General features: G+C 60.9%; 1 protein-coding gene across 3 annotated transcripts in view; it reads right to left on the bottom strand.

The window, feature by feature from the left end:
- The window catches only part of NECTIN4 (nectin cell adhesion molecule 4), a 44,291-nt gene that overhangs the window by 6,241 nt on the left and 20,275 nt on the right, over positions 1-17,775 (bottom strand). The window contains exons 1-6 of one of the 3 annotated variants that reach the window (XM_039512191.1): positions 8,549-8,589; positions 8,007-8,360; positions 6,252-6,542; positions 5,565-5,685; positions 2,561-2,712; positions 1,155-1,305 (exon numbers count right to left, since the gene is read on the bottom strand). In XM_039512191.1, coding sequence (XP_039368125.1) covers positions 1,155-1,305; positions 2,561-2,712; positions 5,565-5,685; positions 6,252-6,542; positions 8,007-8,337 — 1,046 coding nt within the window. In that variant the 5' untranslated portion in view covers positions 8,338-8,360; positions 8,549-8,589. Of the gene's footprint in view, positions 1-1,154; positions 1,306-2,560; positions 2,713-5,564; positions 5,686-6,251; positions 6,543-8,006; positions 8,361-8,548; positions 8,590-17,775 lie in introns of those variants that run through there. The other 2 variants (XM_039512189.1, XM_039512190.1) reach the window with 2 other exon arrangements.

Raw genomic sequence — 17,775 nt, 5'->3', positions numbered from 1 at the left:
GGGAGAGGAGCCTGTCTGCAGGGCCTGGATCAAGGTCTGTCTCAGCAGGGCCCAGGTCATAGTCAGTCAGCAGCTACACCTCCAGGCAGGGCAGAGGGCTTGTACACCGCCGGGGGCTGAACCGACCAGGTAAAGCCGAGCGCTGGGTCGTCACTGGGCTGAAGGGCGGCATTTCAAACCACCCCAGGCCCAGTCAGGGGTCAGAACAACTCCCAGGTGACATCTGACGCGGTGCTGGCAGAGGTTAAAACGACAACTGCCTGGATCATGCTACGACTTAGTCACAGGGGGGAGCCCAGGGCTGGGCTAGCAGGGGGCTGTGGGTTGGGATTGGGGGGCACTGGCAGAGCTATGGGGAGCCCAGGGCTGGGATAGGAGGGGGCTGGGTCGGGATTGAGGGCCACTGGCAGAGCTGTGGGGAGCCCAGGGCTGGGCTAGCAGGGGGCTGTGGGTCAGGATTGAGGGGCACTGGCAGAGCTATGGGGGACCCAGGGCTGGGCTAGCAGGGGGCTGCGGGTCGGGATTGGGGGCACTGGCAGAGCTGTGTGTGTATTGGGGGAACCCAGGGCTGGGCTAGCAGGGGGCTGCGGGTCGGGATTGGGGGGCACTGGCAGAGCTATGGGGGGAACCCAGGGCTGGGCTAGCAGGGGGCTGTGGGTCGGGATTGGGGGGCAGAGCTGTGTGTGTTGGGGGGGGACCCAGGCCTGGGTTAGCAGAGGGCTGTGGGTCGGGATTGAGGGGAATCGGCAGAGCTTGTGGGGTGGGGCGGGGGAGGGGGGGGCGAAGCTTGCCCAGCTGCTCTCTGCAGCAGACCCAGCTGTAGCCAGCACCATCCGTCCCACGCTGCCCACTGGGCCTCCCATCCGGTTCTTTGCTGCTGCTCGACCAGCCCAGCTCGGGAGCCAGGTCCCCAGGCCTGAGGCTCACCACCCAGCAAGCAACCGTGACTAAGCTTCCCGCTGGGGCAGGCTCCCTGCTACAATGATTGATGCAGGGGCTCAGCTCTTCCCTGTGTGGGCCCTGTGGATCCCATCAAGGGACCCCTTGGAGGCGAGGCAGAGGGGCCAGGCGAGGGGGGTTGGTGTATCTCCGGGGGGAGGGGGGGTAGCGTGTGTGCCAGGGAGCCACCCCTCCCCCCTCGCTCCATCTCTTACTATTTCTCGGAGATGCGCCTGGTTTTCCGTCGGTGGTAGAGCGTCATGAACACGACGACCAGGACCAGCAGGCAGAGCAGCACGGCCGCGATGACGCCCACCACCACCACCGAGGCCGAGACCACGTTCACCTTCTGCAGCTCACTCTCTGCTGGGGGGGACAGACAGGGAGGGTCTGAGACGGCAGCCGGTGGGGCACAGCACAGCCAGTGTCTGAGCAACAAGGAACCCGGACTCCAGGGCTAAAGAGGCATCAGACTAGACAGATAGATAGGTACTTTGGATGGACAGATGGATGGACAGACAGATGAATGGATGGAGAGATGGACAGATGGATGGATGGATGGACGGATGAGTGGACAGATGGAAGGACGGAAGGATGCATGGATGGGTGGGTGGATGGACAGATGGATGAGTGGGTGGACAGATGGATGGATGGATGGATGGACGGATGGATTGACGGATGGATGGATGGATTGATGGATGGACGGATGAGTCAAACAGATGGAAGGACGGATGGAAGGACGGATGGATGGATGGATAGATGGATGGATGGACAGATGGATGGATGGGTGGACAGATGGATGGATGGATGAATGGATGAGTTGACGGATGGATGGATGGGCGGGTGGACGGATGGATGGATAGGTGAATGGGTGGACGGATGGGTGGATGGACGGATGAGTGGACAGATGGATGGGTGAGTGGACAGATGGACGGATGGGTGGGTGGATGGATGGACACCTGATGTTTAGTTATCAGCCCCAGCTGGTTCTAGCTCTGAAGATTCAATCTGCTTCTGTAAGGCTAAGGATTCCCAACCCTGCTCCCTGCAGCACAGCGCCCCCTAGCACCACTCAGGGGCTCAGCACGCAGAGCGCTCCCTGCTGTATCACCATCCCTGCCTCGTGCGGTGCTGGGCTCTCCAGGGAGGGCTCCTTGCACAGGTGCTGACCCAGCCAAGCCCTGACGCTCTGCCGGACTCCGGAGCCCCCCCGACACCGAGCAGCGCTGGGCCCTAGAGCAATTGCTGGGCAGAGGGGACGAGACGGGCAGATTCCCCTAGGAGAGCTCAGACCCTGGTGCGGGGAGGGTGCCCGAACCGAAAGGGGCTGGATTTGGACCCACACGCAGAGGGTCCAGGGCGAGCCCAGGGCCAGTGCTCTGACTGCACCAGCAGTGGGTGGGCAGGGTAACCCACAGCCCCCTCTCCGGCTGCTGGCTCCAGGATGGGACTGAGGGCCCCCCCATGTGCAGACACTGGGCATCACAGGCGGGGAGCTGGAGAGCCCCAGGGAGTGTCTGCATCCAGCAACCCTATTCTAGCCATCAGAGCCAAGCCCCCTCTATCACCGTATCAACCCCACCACAAGGGGGCGCTGCCACCCTGCCTGCCCCATCTCTACCTTTTATGCTGATGCTGGCCCGAACTTCCTTGGCCGCAAACCTGTTGGCGACCTGGCAGATGTAGACGCCCGTGTCGTCGGGGGTGAGGGGTCTCTGGAAGAGGAGGGTGGCCCCCTTGACCTTCACTCCTTCGGGCATGGGGCCGTTGAGCCTGGGGAGCAGAGGGGCAGAGTCAGTGGGGGGAGCTACGGGGGAACAGGCAGGGGGCAGTGATCCCATCCGCTTTAACCAGGGTCTCTGCAGCAGCTGTTCCCAGCTGCCATCACTGCCCTAGAGGAGGGGTCTGCGCTGGGGGCAGGTTTCCAATGGAAGGAGGTGCTAAGGGGGAGAACCCCTGGAATAGAGAGAGAGACGGAGACACACAGACCCAGTGAGATACATGGACGGACATGAGAGATTCCCCCCCCAGCCCTTTGCCCCGCGGCTCTCCCTGCAGCCCCGTGGCCTCTGGTTGCCTCCCGGGCCGACGTGCCTGGACGGGCGGCTGTGGTGGGTGGGGCGAGCCGGGACACCGTGAACAATAGGTGCTGAAATCAAAGGGCTCCCTGCCTTTTCCCACGGTTCCTGCGCGGCTGATCCCCTGCCAGAGCCCAGTGCCGGGGCCTGCCCAGACACAGCCCGAAACGCCACGCTGCTCCTTGCGTCACCACACGGCACGACCCGGGCCACCGGTTCCATCCCACACGCCGACACCCGGACACACACGCATGTGAACAGAGGGACACACGCACATAACACGAACCCCTGCACAAATGCGCACACGTACGTGCCCCGACACATGCACACGTACACACACACACACACACAGACCCCCAAACACAAATTCATCTCTCCAAACCCATAGACACAATGTATAGCATCAACGCACACAGACACGCATGCCTATCCAGGCACTCACCCTCTAATTTGCACACACGCAGGCACACACACACACGAGGCAGACACATGAGCACAAATACAAAAACACGTCCGCACGCAGCCACACAACCAGACCCCGAAAACAAACGCACACATTTGTACCCAACATCACAACTGCAGACCCAGGCGTATAGACACACAAACCCAGATCCACACACAAACAGGTACACATGAGAAGGATCACCTGATCACACCCACGCATGGGTACACACAGACACATGAACCCAGGTACACCCAAGAACGATCCCATGATCTCACACACACACACACACACACACACACACACACACACACACTCTCATTCTTGAGTATGGACCTTCACACACTGCCAGGCCCAAACACACATGGCCCCACACGCTGAGACCTCGAGGGATGCCACTCAAATAGGATCCTTCCTTTTTCCCTCCGCAGCACTCGCTGGGTCTATTAACCCTTTGGCTGCTACTTCTGCTAGAAAGCACACGTCCCTTTGGCCCCGTTTCAGGCCTGCAATGAAGCAGGGAGCTCAGGTCCCACAAGCCAGGATCCAGGGGTTCAGGTCATAGAGTCCCCAGGGGCTCGGCCCCTCCCACGGCTCGGGAAATCCCCCAAGGACGGGGGAAATGCCTGTGCAGCCCTGGCAGCGTCTGGGAAAGGAAAAGAAAAAGGGGGAGGGGGTGCCCCAAAGCCCCACTGTGTTTCGTGCCTGGCTTTCGGGGTTCAGCGTGGAGAGAGAGCTCCAGCCATTGGTTATGTAGCACGCCCAGTGCGGGAACACCCAGAGGCTGACCCAGGCCAGCGTCCCATGGTGCCAGGAGCTGGCACATACCCTCCTTTTAATTGCAGCTGTGGCACTGTGCACAGGCCGCCTTGCCAGCCTCTAGGCATCCCAGTCAAAGGCTCTCTCCTCGCAGGGCATGGCCAGAGCCCCGAGGGAGCCGACTAGCCCCACGTTCCCCCATGCTGCCCCTTTGCCTCTCCTCCCTGTGGCTGCACGTGGCCCCAGGCTGCCTCCAGCGACCGACGGCATGTCCCAGCCAGTCCCTGCCGCCCCAAGGGCTCCCAAGACAACAGAGATGACTGGGCGATGACTCAAGTGTTTATGGAGGACAGAGCTTCCCTTTGAATGGCTCCGTGGGAGCTGTGCGCTCCAGCCGCCCGGATTCCCAGCCTCTGGGATCACGAGCGTTGTTGGCTGGGAATGCAGCCGCAGGTTTGGGACCGGGCTAATGGGCACCCAGCCTTGGCTGGCAGGAAGAAGACGGAGGTGAAATTGATTTTGTGGGCTGGAGTGGGAGGGCACTGCTCAGGGGAAGCTCGCAGCCTTGCAGTCCCAGCTGCCGGAGGCTTGCCCGTGTGAAATCACAGCTGGCACAGGCAGCACCTGGCAAACCTCAAACAACTCAGCTGGGACTGACCGGCTGACATGCAGAATATGCCGCCCAACTAGAGATTGTGACGAGCAGGTTAGACAAACCCATCAGGGATGGTCTCGGATCATACTTAATCCTGCCACAAGTGGGGGGGACTGGACTAGATGACCTCCCGAGGTCCCTTCCCGTCCTATGATTCTATGTCACCAACTCTCTGGCTTTGAGGTAGCCAGGAACAAAGACAGGCCTACGGCTTGGCCAGGGCCAGGGAGGGCAGCCATCGACTGGCACTTTGACCCAGACCACAGCCCTTTTCGGAGCTCCGACTCTCAGCGTGAGCCGGTTGTCATCGGGATTCGAACCCGGGACCTCCAGAACCCAAACACCAGCTGCTGCAGGAGTAACTCCACTAACTGGTAGCTGTAGGAGGCTCTCCTGGGGGGTCACACTAGCTCCTCATGCCCATATTCTGGCTGGAGGCGGGTGGGGAGTGGGCACCCCCTTGGAGTCTGCGGCCAAGGTAAACTCCCCTATGAGACCCAGACCCCGGTCCGGCTGACCCCCTGAGGCTGGGTGGCGAGTCCAAACCTTGGGGTGCTTCTCAGACCTGAGCCCCCCCAACCCTCCAGCATCAGCTCCCGACAGAGGCACAGGCCAGCCCTGCCCCCGCCTCTGCCCCGGGAGCTGCGCTGGGAAAGGGAGCCCTGCCCGCAAGCGAGGGGCTCACACTTACCGGGTCCAGTTGTAGGTGGGTGGGGGGTTGCCCTCGCCAAGGCACTTCAGCGAGACGCCCTCCTTGCCCGCCTGCCAGTCCTCCTCCTCCTCGTGCCCTCGCACTGAGGCGTCCGAGAGATCTGGGCAGGGAGAGGGCAACAACCGTGAGAGGGGGGAGAGAGAAACGCCCACCTGGGCCCTCCCTTCACCCCCCAGCCTGCGCCCTTCCCATTGCTGACCCCACGCCCACCTTGGTCTGTGCAAACGTGTCCCCCGCCCCAAGCCCCTCAACTAACCCCCTCGGGCCACATATGATCTGGGGTCCCCCTTAAGCCCCCCACCCGAGGGTATATGCCCTCCCACTCCGATGGCAGCTCCCCTTGGGTGTCTCTGCTCCTCCCCCTGCTCCACAGCATGCCCCAGTGGGTCTCTGCCCCCATGACAACCCCCGGGGGTCTTCATCCTACCCCATGCCAGCCCTCTAGGGGGCCACTACCTCCATGGCAGGCCCCTAAGGGTCTCTGTCCCACCCCCATGGCACCTTCTGGGGGGATCTCTGCCCCCACAGCAGCTTCCCAAGGGATCTCTGCCTCTGCCACAGCACCTCCTGCAGGGGCTCTCTGCCCCCCCATGGCAGCTTTGCTGTGGGTCTCTGCTCTTCCCCATGGCAGCCCCCCAGGGCTGTGCCCCCCGGGGTGGGACGTACAGGCGACACTCAGCACGTGGGTGATCCTCTTCTCGTGCGGCAGCCCCGGGTGGCTGACGACGCAGGTGAGCGTCTTGCCGTTCATGCTGCGCCCGGGCACCAGGAAGAACTCGCTGGTGACGGAGGCCGAGCGAGGGTGCAAGGACTGGCGGGTGCTGTTGGTGCCGCGCACCTGCGTCTCCCAGGTCACGGTGGGCATGGGGTTGCCCTCGGCCGTGCAGGAGGCGGCCAGTGTCCTCCCCTGCCCTTCCTCCAGCGGGGGGCCGGGGTTCAGGGTCGGCAGCGGGGGCACTGCGGGGAGAATGTAGAGCGGTGACGGGAGTGTAAAAGGCAGCATCCTCCGGGGACCCCAGGCAGTCAGGAATTTGCACCCCTCCAGGGTCCCCCACAGCCCTGCTACTGCCCCCACCCCACCCCCAGAGCCCCAGGCAGCCCAGCATTTGCACACCCCCAAGGGTGTTTGCATGCCCAGCTACTGCTCCCCTCCACAGGACCCCATGCAGCCCACCTACTGCCCCTTACCCCCATGGGGTCTCACACAGCCTGGCTACTTCCCCCTAATCCCACCGGCCCCCCCATAGCCCCCACATAGCCCAGCTACTTCCCTGGGGATGAGGGGTTTGGAGATGACGGGTTTAGGGTGCAGGAGGGGGCTCCGGAATAGGGCAGGGGCTTGGGGGCGGGGGAGTGAGGGCTCCAGCTGGGGGTGCAGGCTCCGGGGTGGGGCTGCGGATGAGGGATTTGGGGTGCAGGAGGGGGCTGCAGGCTAGGGCAGGGGGTTGGCGTGCAGGGCAGTGAGGGCGCCAGCTGGGGGTGTGGGCTCTGGGGTGGGGCCGGGAATGAGGGGATTGGGGTGTGAGGTCCTGGCAGCGCCTACTGCAGCTCCGAGGAAGCGGCCGCCAGGTCCCTGTGGCCTCTAGGCACGTGGGCGGCCGGGCGGCTCTGTGCGGTGCATGCTGCATTTGTGCCCGGAGGCACCACCCTCCCGCAGCTCCCATTGGTCGTGGTTCCTAGCCAATGGGAGCTGTGGAGCCGGGACTCAGGGCGGAGGCAGCGCGTGGGCCCTCCCAGTGCCTGGCTGCCCAGTGCCCCAGTGCCTAGAGGCCGCAGGGACCTGGCAGCCGCTTCTGGAAGCCAGGCAGAGCCAGGGCAGGCAAGGAACCTGCCTTACCCCGGGCCCCTGCTGCGCTGCCAATCGGACTTTAAACGGCCTGGTCGGCAGTGCCAATCAGAGCTACCAGGATCCCTTTTCGACCGGGCCTTCCAGTCGAAAACCGGACGCCTGGCAACCTTAGGCCCCACGCAGCCCGGCTACGGCCCCCGCCACGGAACCCCAACTCCTGTCTCGGGGCGCCCTGCACAGGCCCAGCTCCTGCCCTGTGGGGGCCACTCGGGCCTGGCTCCTGCCCCCCAAGGGGCCCTGAACCGGCTCAGCTCCTCCCCCAAAGGGCCCCACGCAGACACCCCACCCAGCCCTCCAGGGCCAGCCCTGCATACCCAGCTCCCCCTACACTCACTGTATAGCCCCCACCCCTTGGGGATCCCTCTCCCCCGACACAGGCCTGGCCCGGAGACCAAGCGTTCAGCTCCCCTGCAGGCTGGGGCTCAGGGCTGCTCCCATCCCAGTGGCCGGGGCACCCCCGCGTACCCCCGATCTCTGCAGTGGCCTAGCCGGCTGGAGTGGGGAAGGCAGCTCTGCCCACAGCTGGCCCAGCAGAGCCAGGCAGCCCCGGTGCCCCGTGCCCGGACCCTCACCCAGCACGCTGAGCGTCATGCTGCCCTGGAAGTTGCCCGAGGGGAAGGTGATGAGGCGGCATTCGTAGGCGCCCTCGTCGGCCTGCACGGCGTTCTTCAGAACAATGGCACCGTCCTCCAGCGGCCCCGGCACCCGCCGCAGCACCCGCCCCGCGTAGGGCTCCTGGACGTGCTCCCCGTACTCCGAGTTCAGCACCGCGATCTCCACGTTCTGCCCGTCGGTGCCCTGCTTCAGCCACGTCACCTGCACCACCTTCTCACCCTCCTGCGCCCGATAGCGGCACGGCAGCACCACATCCTTGCCCAGCACCGCGGTGACGCTGCGCTCCATCTCCAGCACCCCCGCCAGGGACCCTGCGGGCACGAGAAGGGGAAGGATTAACCCGTGGCCCCCAGGGAGGGAAGACACCCTCCCACACACACACACAGAGCAGGCTGGGGCTGTGCCAGGATCCATGAATGTGAAATTCTCTCTTTGCCCACAGAAGAACACAGCAAAGCTTCCCCTCTCCCCCACCCCACAAGCCCCCAGTCTACCCAACCTGGGGGGGATGGGGACTCTCTGGGCTCAGTCCATGCTAGACCAAACTGGGCCAGGGGGTCTGGGACCTTGGGTAAGTCACATCGCCCCCCACTGCCTCAGTTTCCCCTTCTATGACACACGGATGACTCGGCTTTGCCTTCTAGCACCCTTGTGAGGGCTGAATTCCTGCTCTGAGCCCGTCAGAGGGCAGGGAGAGGACTGTCATTCTGGGCCCCTTCTGTCTGGGGGATGCAGTTCTCTGAGGTCAGTATCGTCATCCCCATTTTAGAGCAGGGGAAACTGAGGCACGGGGCAGAGATGTGCCTTGCCGAAGGTCACCCAGTGAGTCGGCAGCAGAACCAGGACTAGAACCCAGGAGTCCTGACCCATGCCTGTGCTGTGCCCACGAGGCACTCCTTGCTCTTCAGCCCCCCAGTGCCACTAGCCCCTCGACATTATGCAAACACGCCCCACTGAGCGGCTGTTTTGCCATCAACAGTACATGGGCGTCCTCGCTGTTCCCTGGCACTGGGCTGTCGGTTCCCTGGGAGTCGTGCCAGCTACGCGGTGGGTCCCAGCACGGGTGGAAACATTTCCAAAGGACCCAGGACGGTCCCTCTTCATCCGGGAATCATTGCACCAGGTGAGAGCAGCAATTCCTCCAGCCTGGCATCCCCCAGCATCCGAGGCCAGAAGGGACCGTTGTGATCACTGTCTGGCCTCCTGTCTGGGACAAGCCCAGTGCAGTGGGGGACTTTTTACCATTTTCTGAAGTGCCAGCTGGAGGCAGGGTAGCTGGCTCCATGCACCAACCAGCCAGTCTGATCAAAGCTGCATTCCTATAACGTGCCCTAAGGCCACGTAGTCACCCAGTCACCCACCTGGGAACACTATTGGGCCCCTCCTCTAATCACAGGACCTCCCTCCCTCCCTCCTAGAGCTGGGAACAGACCCAGGAGTCCGGACGCCCAGTCCTGGTGCACTAACCAAACCACACCCCTGCAGCCATCTCAGAAGAGACCAATGGGCCATTCAGCCCCCTCTCCTTTGTTCAAGTTTCCTTGACCTCCCCCCATCTGTCTGTATCCAGCTGTTGCCTCTTGTCTTACACCCAGATTGTCAGCTCTCGGGGCAGAGGCAGTCTCTGTCCTGTATTTGTACAGCACCTAGCGCAACGTGGGCCCGGCCTGTGACTGGGACGCCCAGGTGCTACCGTAATCCATCTAATAAATAACATGCAGCGCCTGCACTCTGGGGCCTGGTCCATGGCTGGGGCTACAGTAAGACAAACAATAAATAAATAATAAAGGATGGCAAACAACCCTCAGTCCTTCCTGACCCCGAGCTGGCATCAGCCCCCGCCCTGAAGCATGGGGTTGGATAGCCCAGGTGACCCTGCGTCCTCGCTGACGAGTCTGATCAAATCAGCTCCTGCGAGGAAGGCGCTGACTGCATTTCAGACGGGCCAGCCCACAGCGCACGCCTCTGCGGATCGCTGCCTCGCGCAGGGGGAGGGTGTGCTCTGCTCAGACCTGGCCTCTCTCCAGCCGGAGCCATCAGCTGAGGAATGCTGCTCCCTCTGGGGAAGCGGACGGGCCAGCGAGTCCAGATAAACCGGCCTGCTCAGATACCAGGGGCCATGCAGCAGCTTGTGCAGATTCCACTCCCTTCCTCTCCCCCACATCCTCCCCTTCGCCCCAGCTCGAGGAGGGGCCTGCGCGGCTGGCTCAGAGCTGGGTGAAGGCAGGGAGAGCCCTGCCCCGCTGGAGGGGGCTCAGGCACTCCCCACCTCCTTGGTGGCTCCCCAGGGAATTTCAGAATGGGGCTCGGTGCATTTCCCCTGGTTCCCCAGGCGCCAGCATTGCTGCCTCTTAGGCTAAGGACTCTCAGGCGGATACCCCAGACCCGTCCGATTTCACAGCCACCTGCACTGGAGTCCTGCCCACCCCCACCATTCCCAGCTGAGCAACTGACACATACAAGGCGGAAAGGGACAGGTCCCGTAGCTGGGCCAGTAGCCCCGGACTGCGGGGGTAGAGGAGTTAGAGCCCAGCGTCCCCCACTTGGCCCGACGGCTGCTTGTGGGAGCTCTCTCCCGGCCAATGGGCCCCAGGGAGCAGAGAAGTTGCTTTGTTACATTTAGAAGCCAGTGAAAATAACTGATCGGAGACCCCACCTACTGGGAATCAGGGGCCGAGTCCCCGGTTGGTGTAAATTCAGCATCCCTAGTGCGATCCTCGTTGACACCAGTCGGAGTCTGGCACCCTGGCATCTGGATTTACCCACTGAACAGCAGGGATTCTACATGGAACCCTGGAAAACGTGCAGCTCTAGAAAGACCCAGTCACCGGCCTGGGTTCTGGATTTGCCAGGGGTTCTAGATTTAGAACAGCACACGAGCCTTTGGGGTTCCAAGATCCATTTTGCTTTGGAAAAACCTGCACTCTTAGCTGCTGCTGCTTTTATATTCATGATTATTTACCCAGTGCTGACTGCCACTGACTTGGAAACTGGTGGGCTTTCAAATCTCCTTCCAAATCAGTTTTGATCAAGTGAAAAATGGCTCCAGAAAACTTAAACCAAACTTTTTTTTTCTCTTCTAAGTACAGATTTGGTGAAACCCCAAAGACCCATGGACCCTCCCATCACAACTCTGAAAGGCACCGCCATAGGAATGGGTCAGTCCCCTCGTCGCTAGCAGATGGTGGAATTCTCAGGTTGTAATTGTTATTCGACGTGATGGAGGGATTCCGTCCCTGTACGTTCTCAGTGTAGAGATGGGTCACATGAATCTGATGATCATAGATTTGGAAGCTAAGGGAATGTCAGATCCTCTCGCCTGACCGTCTGTAGCTCCCAGGCCAGTAAATTCCAGTTCCCCTGTACTGAGCCCAATAACTTGACATCCGCTCAGCATCTGAAGACATCACAAGATGGAGAATCCACCACTTCTCTTGGGAGTTTGTTCCACTGGTCAATCACCCTCAATTTCAGACACGCCCATGCCTTGATTGTTAATTGAATTTGCCTGCCTTTAACTTCCAGCCATTCGTCCTTGTTCTGCCTTTCTCCACTAACGAGCCCGTTAGTACCCTGGATTTTCTCCCAGGCTGTTACACCATGATCAAGTCACGGGCTTTGTAAATCAAATAGACAGTTTGCGCTGTATTAATTAGTTACATACATCATCCAACCAGCTAACAGCAATGAGGCCGTGTGACTTAATGTAACTAGCCGACAGCACAAATTGCAGATCTCACCATGGAATATAAAAAGGATCCCCATTGGATACCATACAACATTCGCTTTCAGGAACTCTGCCAGCGCCATGGCCCAGGAACGGCCTCGTTTGGGGAGCGTGGAGGGGTCACGCTTGCACAGCTTGGTCAAAGGAATAGAGCGTTCCTGGGAGCCAGCCGTGTGGGGTGAAAGTGAAAATCTCCAAGTTGGAGGCTTTGGAACTGTGGCTACCAATATTCTGCACAGGCTGGAGCTTCCCAAGAGAGACCTTACCCCGCCCTGGGGCTTGAGCATGGGGCAGCCACTAGGGTGAAGCCCTGACCCCAATGGCACAATTCCCACTGAGTCTGATGGGCCAGAGTTTGCCCCTAGCGGTGCCTTAAGGAGACGCCCTCCCTGGAGTCACTGGCCAGTGAAATTCACTCCTGGGCAGAGGGGGCTGCGGACCCTGAGGGGTTGGACTGAAGCCAGAGCAGGGTCCAGCCAAGTCGTACACGTTACAAGAGACCATCTGCAGCACAGCCAGGGCCTCCAGCTGGCAGGTAACAGAGCCTAGGTAGCTATTACACTCGCTGGCAGCCCAGCTCCCCCGGCAGCGCCGGCGGGAGACAAAGAGGGAAATGTCCAGCGTTCCCAGGGGCAGGCAGTGCCCAGGCCCGGTGCCCCCTGCCCAGCTGTGACCAGTGCCCAGTATGTAAGAGGGAGGCGGGGAGCTCATTGCCCACATCCCCCTCGCTGCACCGCCCTGCCAGTCTGAGCTCTTGCCAAGGGACCAACTCAGCTGGGCACAGGTCCCCGCTGTCACTGTGCCCAGGGGCGTCGCCTGAGTCTGTGGGTACATCCATCCCCACGTGAAGGTGTGACGGGAGCAGGGGGTAACAGCGGTAGTGTAGACACAGCAGTACGGGCTTCAGCGCCGGCTAGCTCCCGAGCACCCTGGCGGGCGTGGCCTGGAGCGGCTAACCGGCTATGCGGCTGCTGTTACCCCAGCTGGATTAAAGCTAGGCTGGTGTACCTCCCTACGCGGCACTTGCAGTGTAGATGTACCCCGTCCGTGTGCCTCTGTGCGTGCCCGTGTGTGCCTCCTGGTACGTAGCACCCGGCTTTCTCGTGCCAGCTGAGTGTGGGCATGTCTCTATGTCCCATGTGGACCCTGTGCCCGACTATATATACAGGGTCGTACTTAGGGTGACCAGATGTTCCAATTTTATAGGGACAGTCCCAAGTTTTGGGTCTTTTTCTTATATAGGCTTCTATTACCCCCCACTCACCCCCGTCTTGATTTTTCACATTTGTTGGCTGGTCACCCTAGTCGTACTCGGGGCAGCTCGCCCATCCCACCACCAGCCCCACCAGGGCCACGCTGCTGTTTTCAGTGGGAATTACCCCTCCGGCCACAGTACAGACATACCCTGTGTGTCTTGTGTTTCTGTGTCCGTGTGCATCCATGTCTCCGCATGTGGGCGTCCGTGTCCATGTTTGTGTGTCCATCCATGTCCATACGTCTGTGTGTGCGCACGTGTCCACATCTGTTTATGTCCATCCATGTCCATGTGTCCTTGCCTCTGGGTATATGTGTCCATGTCCGTGAGCATGTGCAATCTCCCATCACACGCTGCAATCTGTCATGTCCCACCCAATCACATGCTGCAATCTCCCATCACATGCTGCAATCTGCCACGTCCCACCCAATTACACGCTGCAATCCCTGCATCACACGCTGCAAACCCCCATGTCCCACCCAATTACATGCTGCAATCTGCCACGTCCCACCCAATCACACGCTGCAAACCCCCATGTCCCACCCAATCACACACTGCAATCCCCCCATCACACGCTGCAATCTGCCACATCCCACCCAATCACACGCTGCAATCTCCCATCACATGCTGCAATCTGCCACGTCCCACCCAATTACACGCTGCAATCCCTGCATCACACGCTGCAAACCCCCACGTCCCACCCAATCACACGCTGCAATCTGCCACGTCCCACCCAATCACATGCTGCAATCCCCCCATCACACACTGCAAACCCCCACGTCCTGCCCAATCACCCATCCTGCTCTGGGCTCGTGCCAGACAATACCTCTCTGCCCCTATACAGCCCCTGGCAATGCCATGCCAATTACCACCCCTGTGAGCTGGGTCAGGTTGGTTCTCATTCTACAGAGGCAGGCCCTTGCCCAGCGAGTCAGTGGCTGAGCCAGAATAGAACCCAGGCATCCTGCCTCCTCTGCGCTCTCCAGCGCAAGCCAACGTCAGCTCCCCCGGAGCCGTGCAGCAAACATCCCGGGTCAGCGTCAGCAGCCCGTGTTTGTGCAGCCTCCAGGAAAGAAAACACAGCTGTGAGGAAGCCTTCTGAGCGACAGAGCCCCAGCCAAGCCAGCGCTCTTGCACCATGGGAACGGGCGCCCTCCCCAGCAACACCATGGAGGGAAACAACCGTCCAGCAAGCGCAGACCCTCGCTGGCCTCAGGACATTTTGCACTGTGGAGGCCTTGTTCTTGGTTAGGTCTGGGCAGCGCTGGGCACAACGGGGCCCTGCTCTCGGTCGGGGTCTGCGCAGCGCCTGGCACAACGGGGCCCTGCTCTCGCCCGGGGTCTGCGCAGCGCCTGGCACAACGGGGCCCTGATCTCGCCCGGGGTCTGCGCAGCGCCTGGCACAACGGGGCCCTGCTCTCGCCCGGGGTCTGTGCAGCGCCTGGCACAACGGGGCCCTGCTCTCGCCCGGGGTCTGTGCAGCACTTTGCTATGTTATCAACAATAAATAAGCAACAGAATTTTGTAATAAGCCCTAACCCATATCCAGCCCTTTCCAGGGTAGTTTGCAGAGCGCTTTACAAAGCAGGCGAGTGTCATTATTGCTGTTGCAGATGGGGAAACGGAGGCACAGGAGGGGAAGTGACTCGCGCACAGTCACCCAGCAGGCCAAATGCAGAGCTGGGAACAGAAACCTGTTTTCCTAGATCACAGTCTAGTGCTCTACCCACTAGACCATGCTGTTCCCCTGGGCACTCTAGAGACACTTTCTCAGGACCCCGGGGCCCTGCGCCAGAGGAGGATTAGTAATAAGCAGGCACCATTCTTTGCCTTTCCCTGGCATCTCCCCCGCTCCCGCTTAGGGTGACCAGACAGCAAGTGTGAAAAATCCGGACGGGGGTGGGGGGTAATAGGAGCCTATATAAGGAAAAGACCCCAAAATTGGGACTGTCCCTATAAAATCGGGACATCTGGTCACCCTAGTCCCGCTCGACACACCTGCATTCATCAGCCCCAGTGCTCCACAGCTGGGCAGCCTGCCCAGGCATTCGGATGCCACCAGCTCCACGTGATTGGCTGGGAAAGGCGTGGAATGCCCAGGGATGGCGCAGGCAGAGGGGGATAGGGAGTCGTCTGGTTGGTACCTTGCCCTGCCCCCTGCGACCCAGAGCGCACGTGCATGCACACACACACGCACGCACACGTGTGCACACACGCGCACACACGCACACACACACGCACACCCCTACCTGCACTCTGGGAATCACTAGCAGGCAGAAATGGGAATGGGGAGTAGGAGCAGAGAGGTTATTTTACCTCCGTCTCTGGCACTGGTGCGACCGCTGCTGAAAGCCTGTGTCCAGTTCTGGTGCCCACAGTTCAAGGATGTTGATAAATGGGAGAGGGGTCAGAGAAGAGCCCCAAACTGATGAAAGGATCAGAAAACTGCCCTACAGTGATAGACTCACGGAGCTCAGTAGGTGGCTTAACAAAGAGAACGCTACGGGGTGACTTGATCACAGACTACAAGGACCTAGATGGGGAACAAATATTTAATAACGGGCTCATCAGCCTAGCCGAGAAAGGTCGAACACCATCCAACGGCTGGAAGTTGAAGCCAGACACATTCAGACTGGAAATAAAGTGTAAATTTCTAACCGTGAGAGTAATTAACCCCTGGATCAATTTCCCAAGGTCGTGGTGGATTCTCCGTCACTGACCATTTCTAGATCACGACTGGCTGTTTTTCTAACGGATCTGCTCCAGGATGTTCTCTGGCCCTGGGTCATGCAGGGGGTCAGAGCGGATGGTCACCGCGGCCTTGGGATCTGTGAATCTATGACTCACGCACACACAGACCCAAAGGCCCCGGGTTCTGCTGCCCAAGCCATGTTGCTGCAAACTTAGCACAGCCCCTCACCCTGTTCCCACTGCCCCAGCACCCCCAGCATCGCCCGCGGCGAGGAATAGCCCTGGCAACAAAACCTAGGCCCTGCTCTTTCCCCACACAGAGCCTGAGCGTGGGGTGAGCTCCTGGCTCTCAGACCCACCGTGTCAACAGGGCACCAAGGGTAAGATCCCCCTTCTGCCGGGGGGAGCTGCTCCTTCCAGGCCTGTAGGCGCGATTCAACCATCCCTGGGCAGGGTGGGTCTTTGCTGCCCTTTGGAGGCCAGCCCGTGAGTCAACTATTGGTGCCACCTTGCGCCCCCCCACTCCGCCCTGAGGTGCCCCCCGCGGCAGCTCCCCCCGGCCCCGGGAACCGTGCGGCAGCTCCCTGCCCCAGCTCACCTCTGCTCCGCCTCCTCCCCGAGCACGCCGTCGCCGCTCCACTTCTCCCGCCTCCCAGGCTTGCGGCGCCAGTCAGCTGTTTGGCACCGCAAGCCTGGGAGGGGGAGAAGCAGAGCGGGGCGGCGTGCTCAGGGGAGGAGGCGGAGCAGAGGTGAGCTGGGGCGGGGAGCGGTTCCCCTGCGTGCCGCGCTCCCCTTACTTGCTGCAGGCGGCCCTCCCCGTGCCCCCTGCCACAGGTCCCTCCGCCTAAATGCCGATGATGACCGGGGCGGCCAAAGATCCGGCCACCGCGGTTGCCGCCGAAGGACCCGAAATGCTGCCCCCCAAGTGCTAGCGCCCTAGGTGACCACCTAGGTCACCTAATGGGTTGCACCGGCCCATCTAGCCTGGCATCCCGCCTCCGAAAGCATCCAGACCAGGGGACTAGAAACCCCCTAGTGGGCAATGGGTGAATAACCTGCCCAGAGGGGAACCCCCGCTCCCCCCACAGCTCCTGCCCCAGGCCCCCAGCAGAGCACAGAGTGATCTGGGGCAGGACAGCTGGGACCCCACCCCACAAGCTGCAGAGCATCGGCAATTTCCAATGACTTCCCCAGGTGCTTGGCACCTCTCAGGATCGGGCCCTTTGTACAGCCCCTCCGCACTGCCCCACTGATCTTGGGATATGCCAGCCACCCACAGCAGGGCAAAGGGGGCTCAGCCCAGAACACCTCCCTGCCACAGATGCCAGAGGCAAAGCCTCACGTCACCAGGGCATTAACAGCTGTGCTCAGCCCACTAGTGGCTTCCAGAGGCTCAGCCAAGGAGCCCGGGGCAGGACTCCGATCCCATCAGCATTCCTGCTGGCTCAGCACTTCCCCCCAGCTGAGTACGTGCCCAGGAACGAAATGCCCCATTGTAGCAGAGGATCATGTGCGAAAATGGCTGCAAACGCTTAGCTCCACACATTACCCTTAACTCTGACCCTGCATCCCTCGTGCATCTTCCTCACTGGCCCAGAATCCCCAGCCCAGCCCACAGATCTGGGCACCCCAATGTCCCTCAATGCAATCCGGAACTCCCCTCCCATCCGACCACGCCCTCCCAACACTTCCACAACCAGCTGGTGCTCTTTAACCTCCCCGCAGAGGAGCATGAATCCTTGCACTGAGCACAAGGTCCTTCACTAGTGCAAGGACCCACGCTCAGCCACAGAGCACGAGAAGAACCACACACCACTAGGCTACTCTAAGGCCAAACCACAGAGCTTAGGGAGAACGCCGGGCACCTCAGAAATCTGCAGAGACAGTGCACAGCAGCTCACCACCTCTCCTGGGTCTAACCCACATGCAAGGAACCATGGACTCTGGAGGGTGTTTCTGTCACCTCGGCCGGTGCACAGCCGGCTTTCTGAGGCCTTGGGATTTTGTTTCCAGCTTTTCACGTCTTTCTGGGATCAAACAATAACAACCAAAC

The sequence above is a fragment of the Mauremys reevesii genome, linkage group 24 (genome assembly GCF_016161935.1).
Source record: "Mauremys reevesii isolate NIE-2019 linkage group 24, ASM1616193v1, whole genome shotgun sequence".
NCBI lineage: Eukaryota > Metazoa > Chordata > Testudines > Geoemydidae > Mauremys > Mauremys reevesii.
The sequence above is the reverse complement of the archived record's forward strand: the minus strand, read 5'-3'. Positions and strand labels throughout refer to the sequence as shown.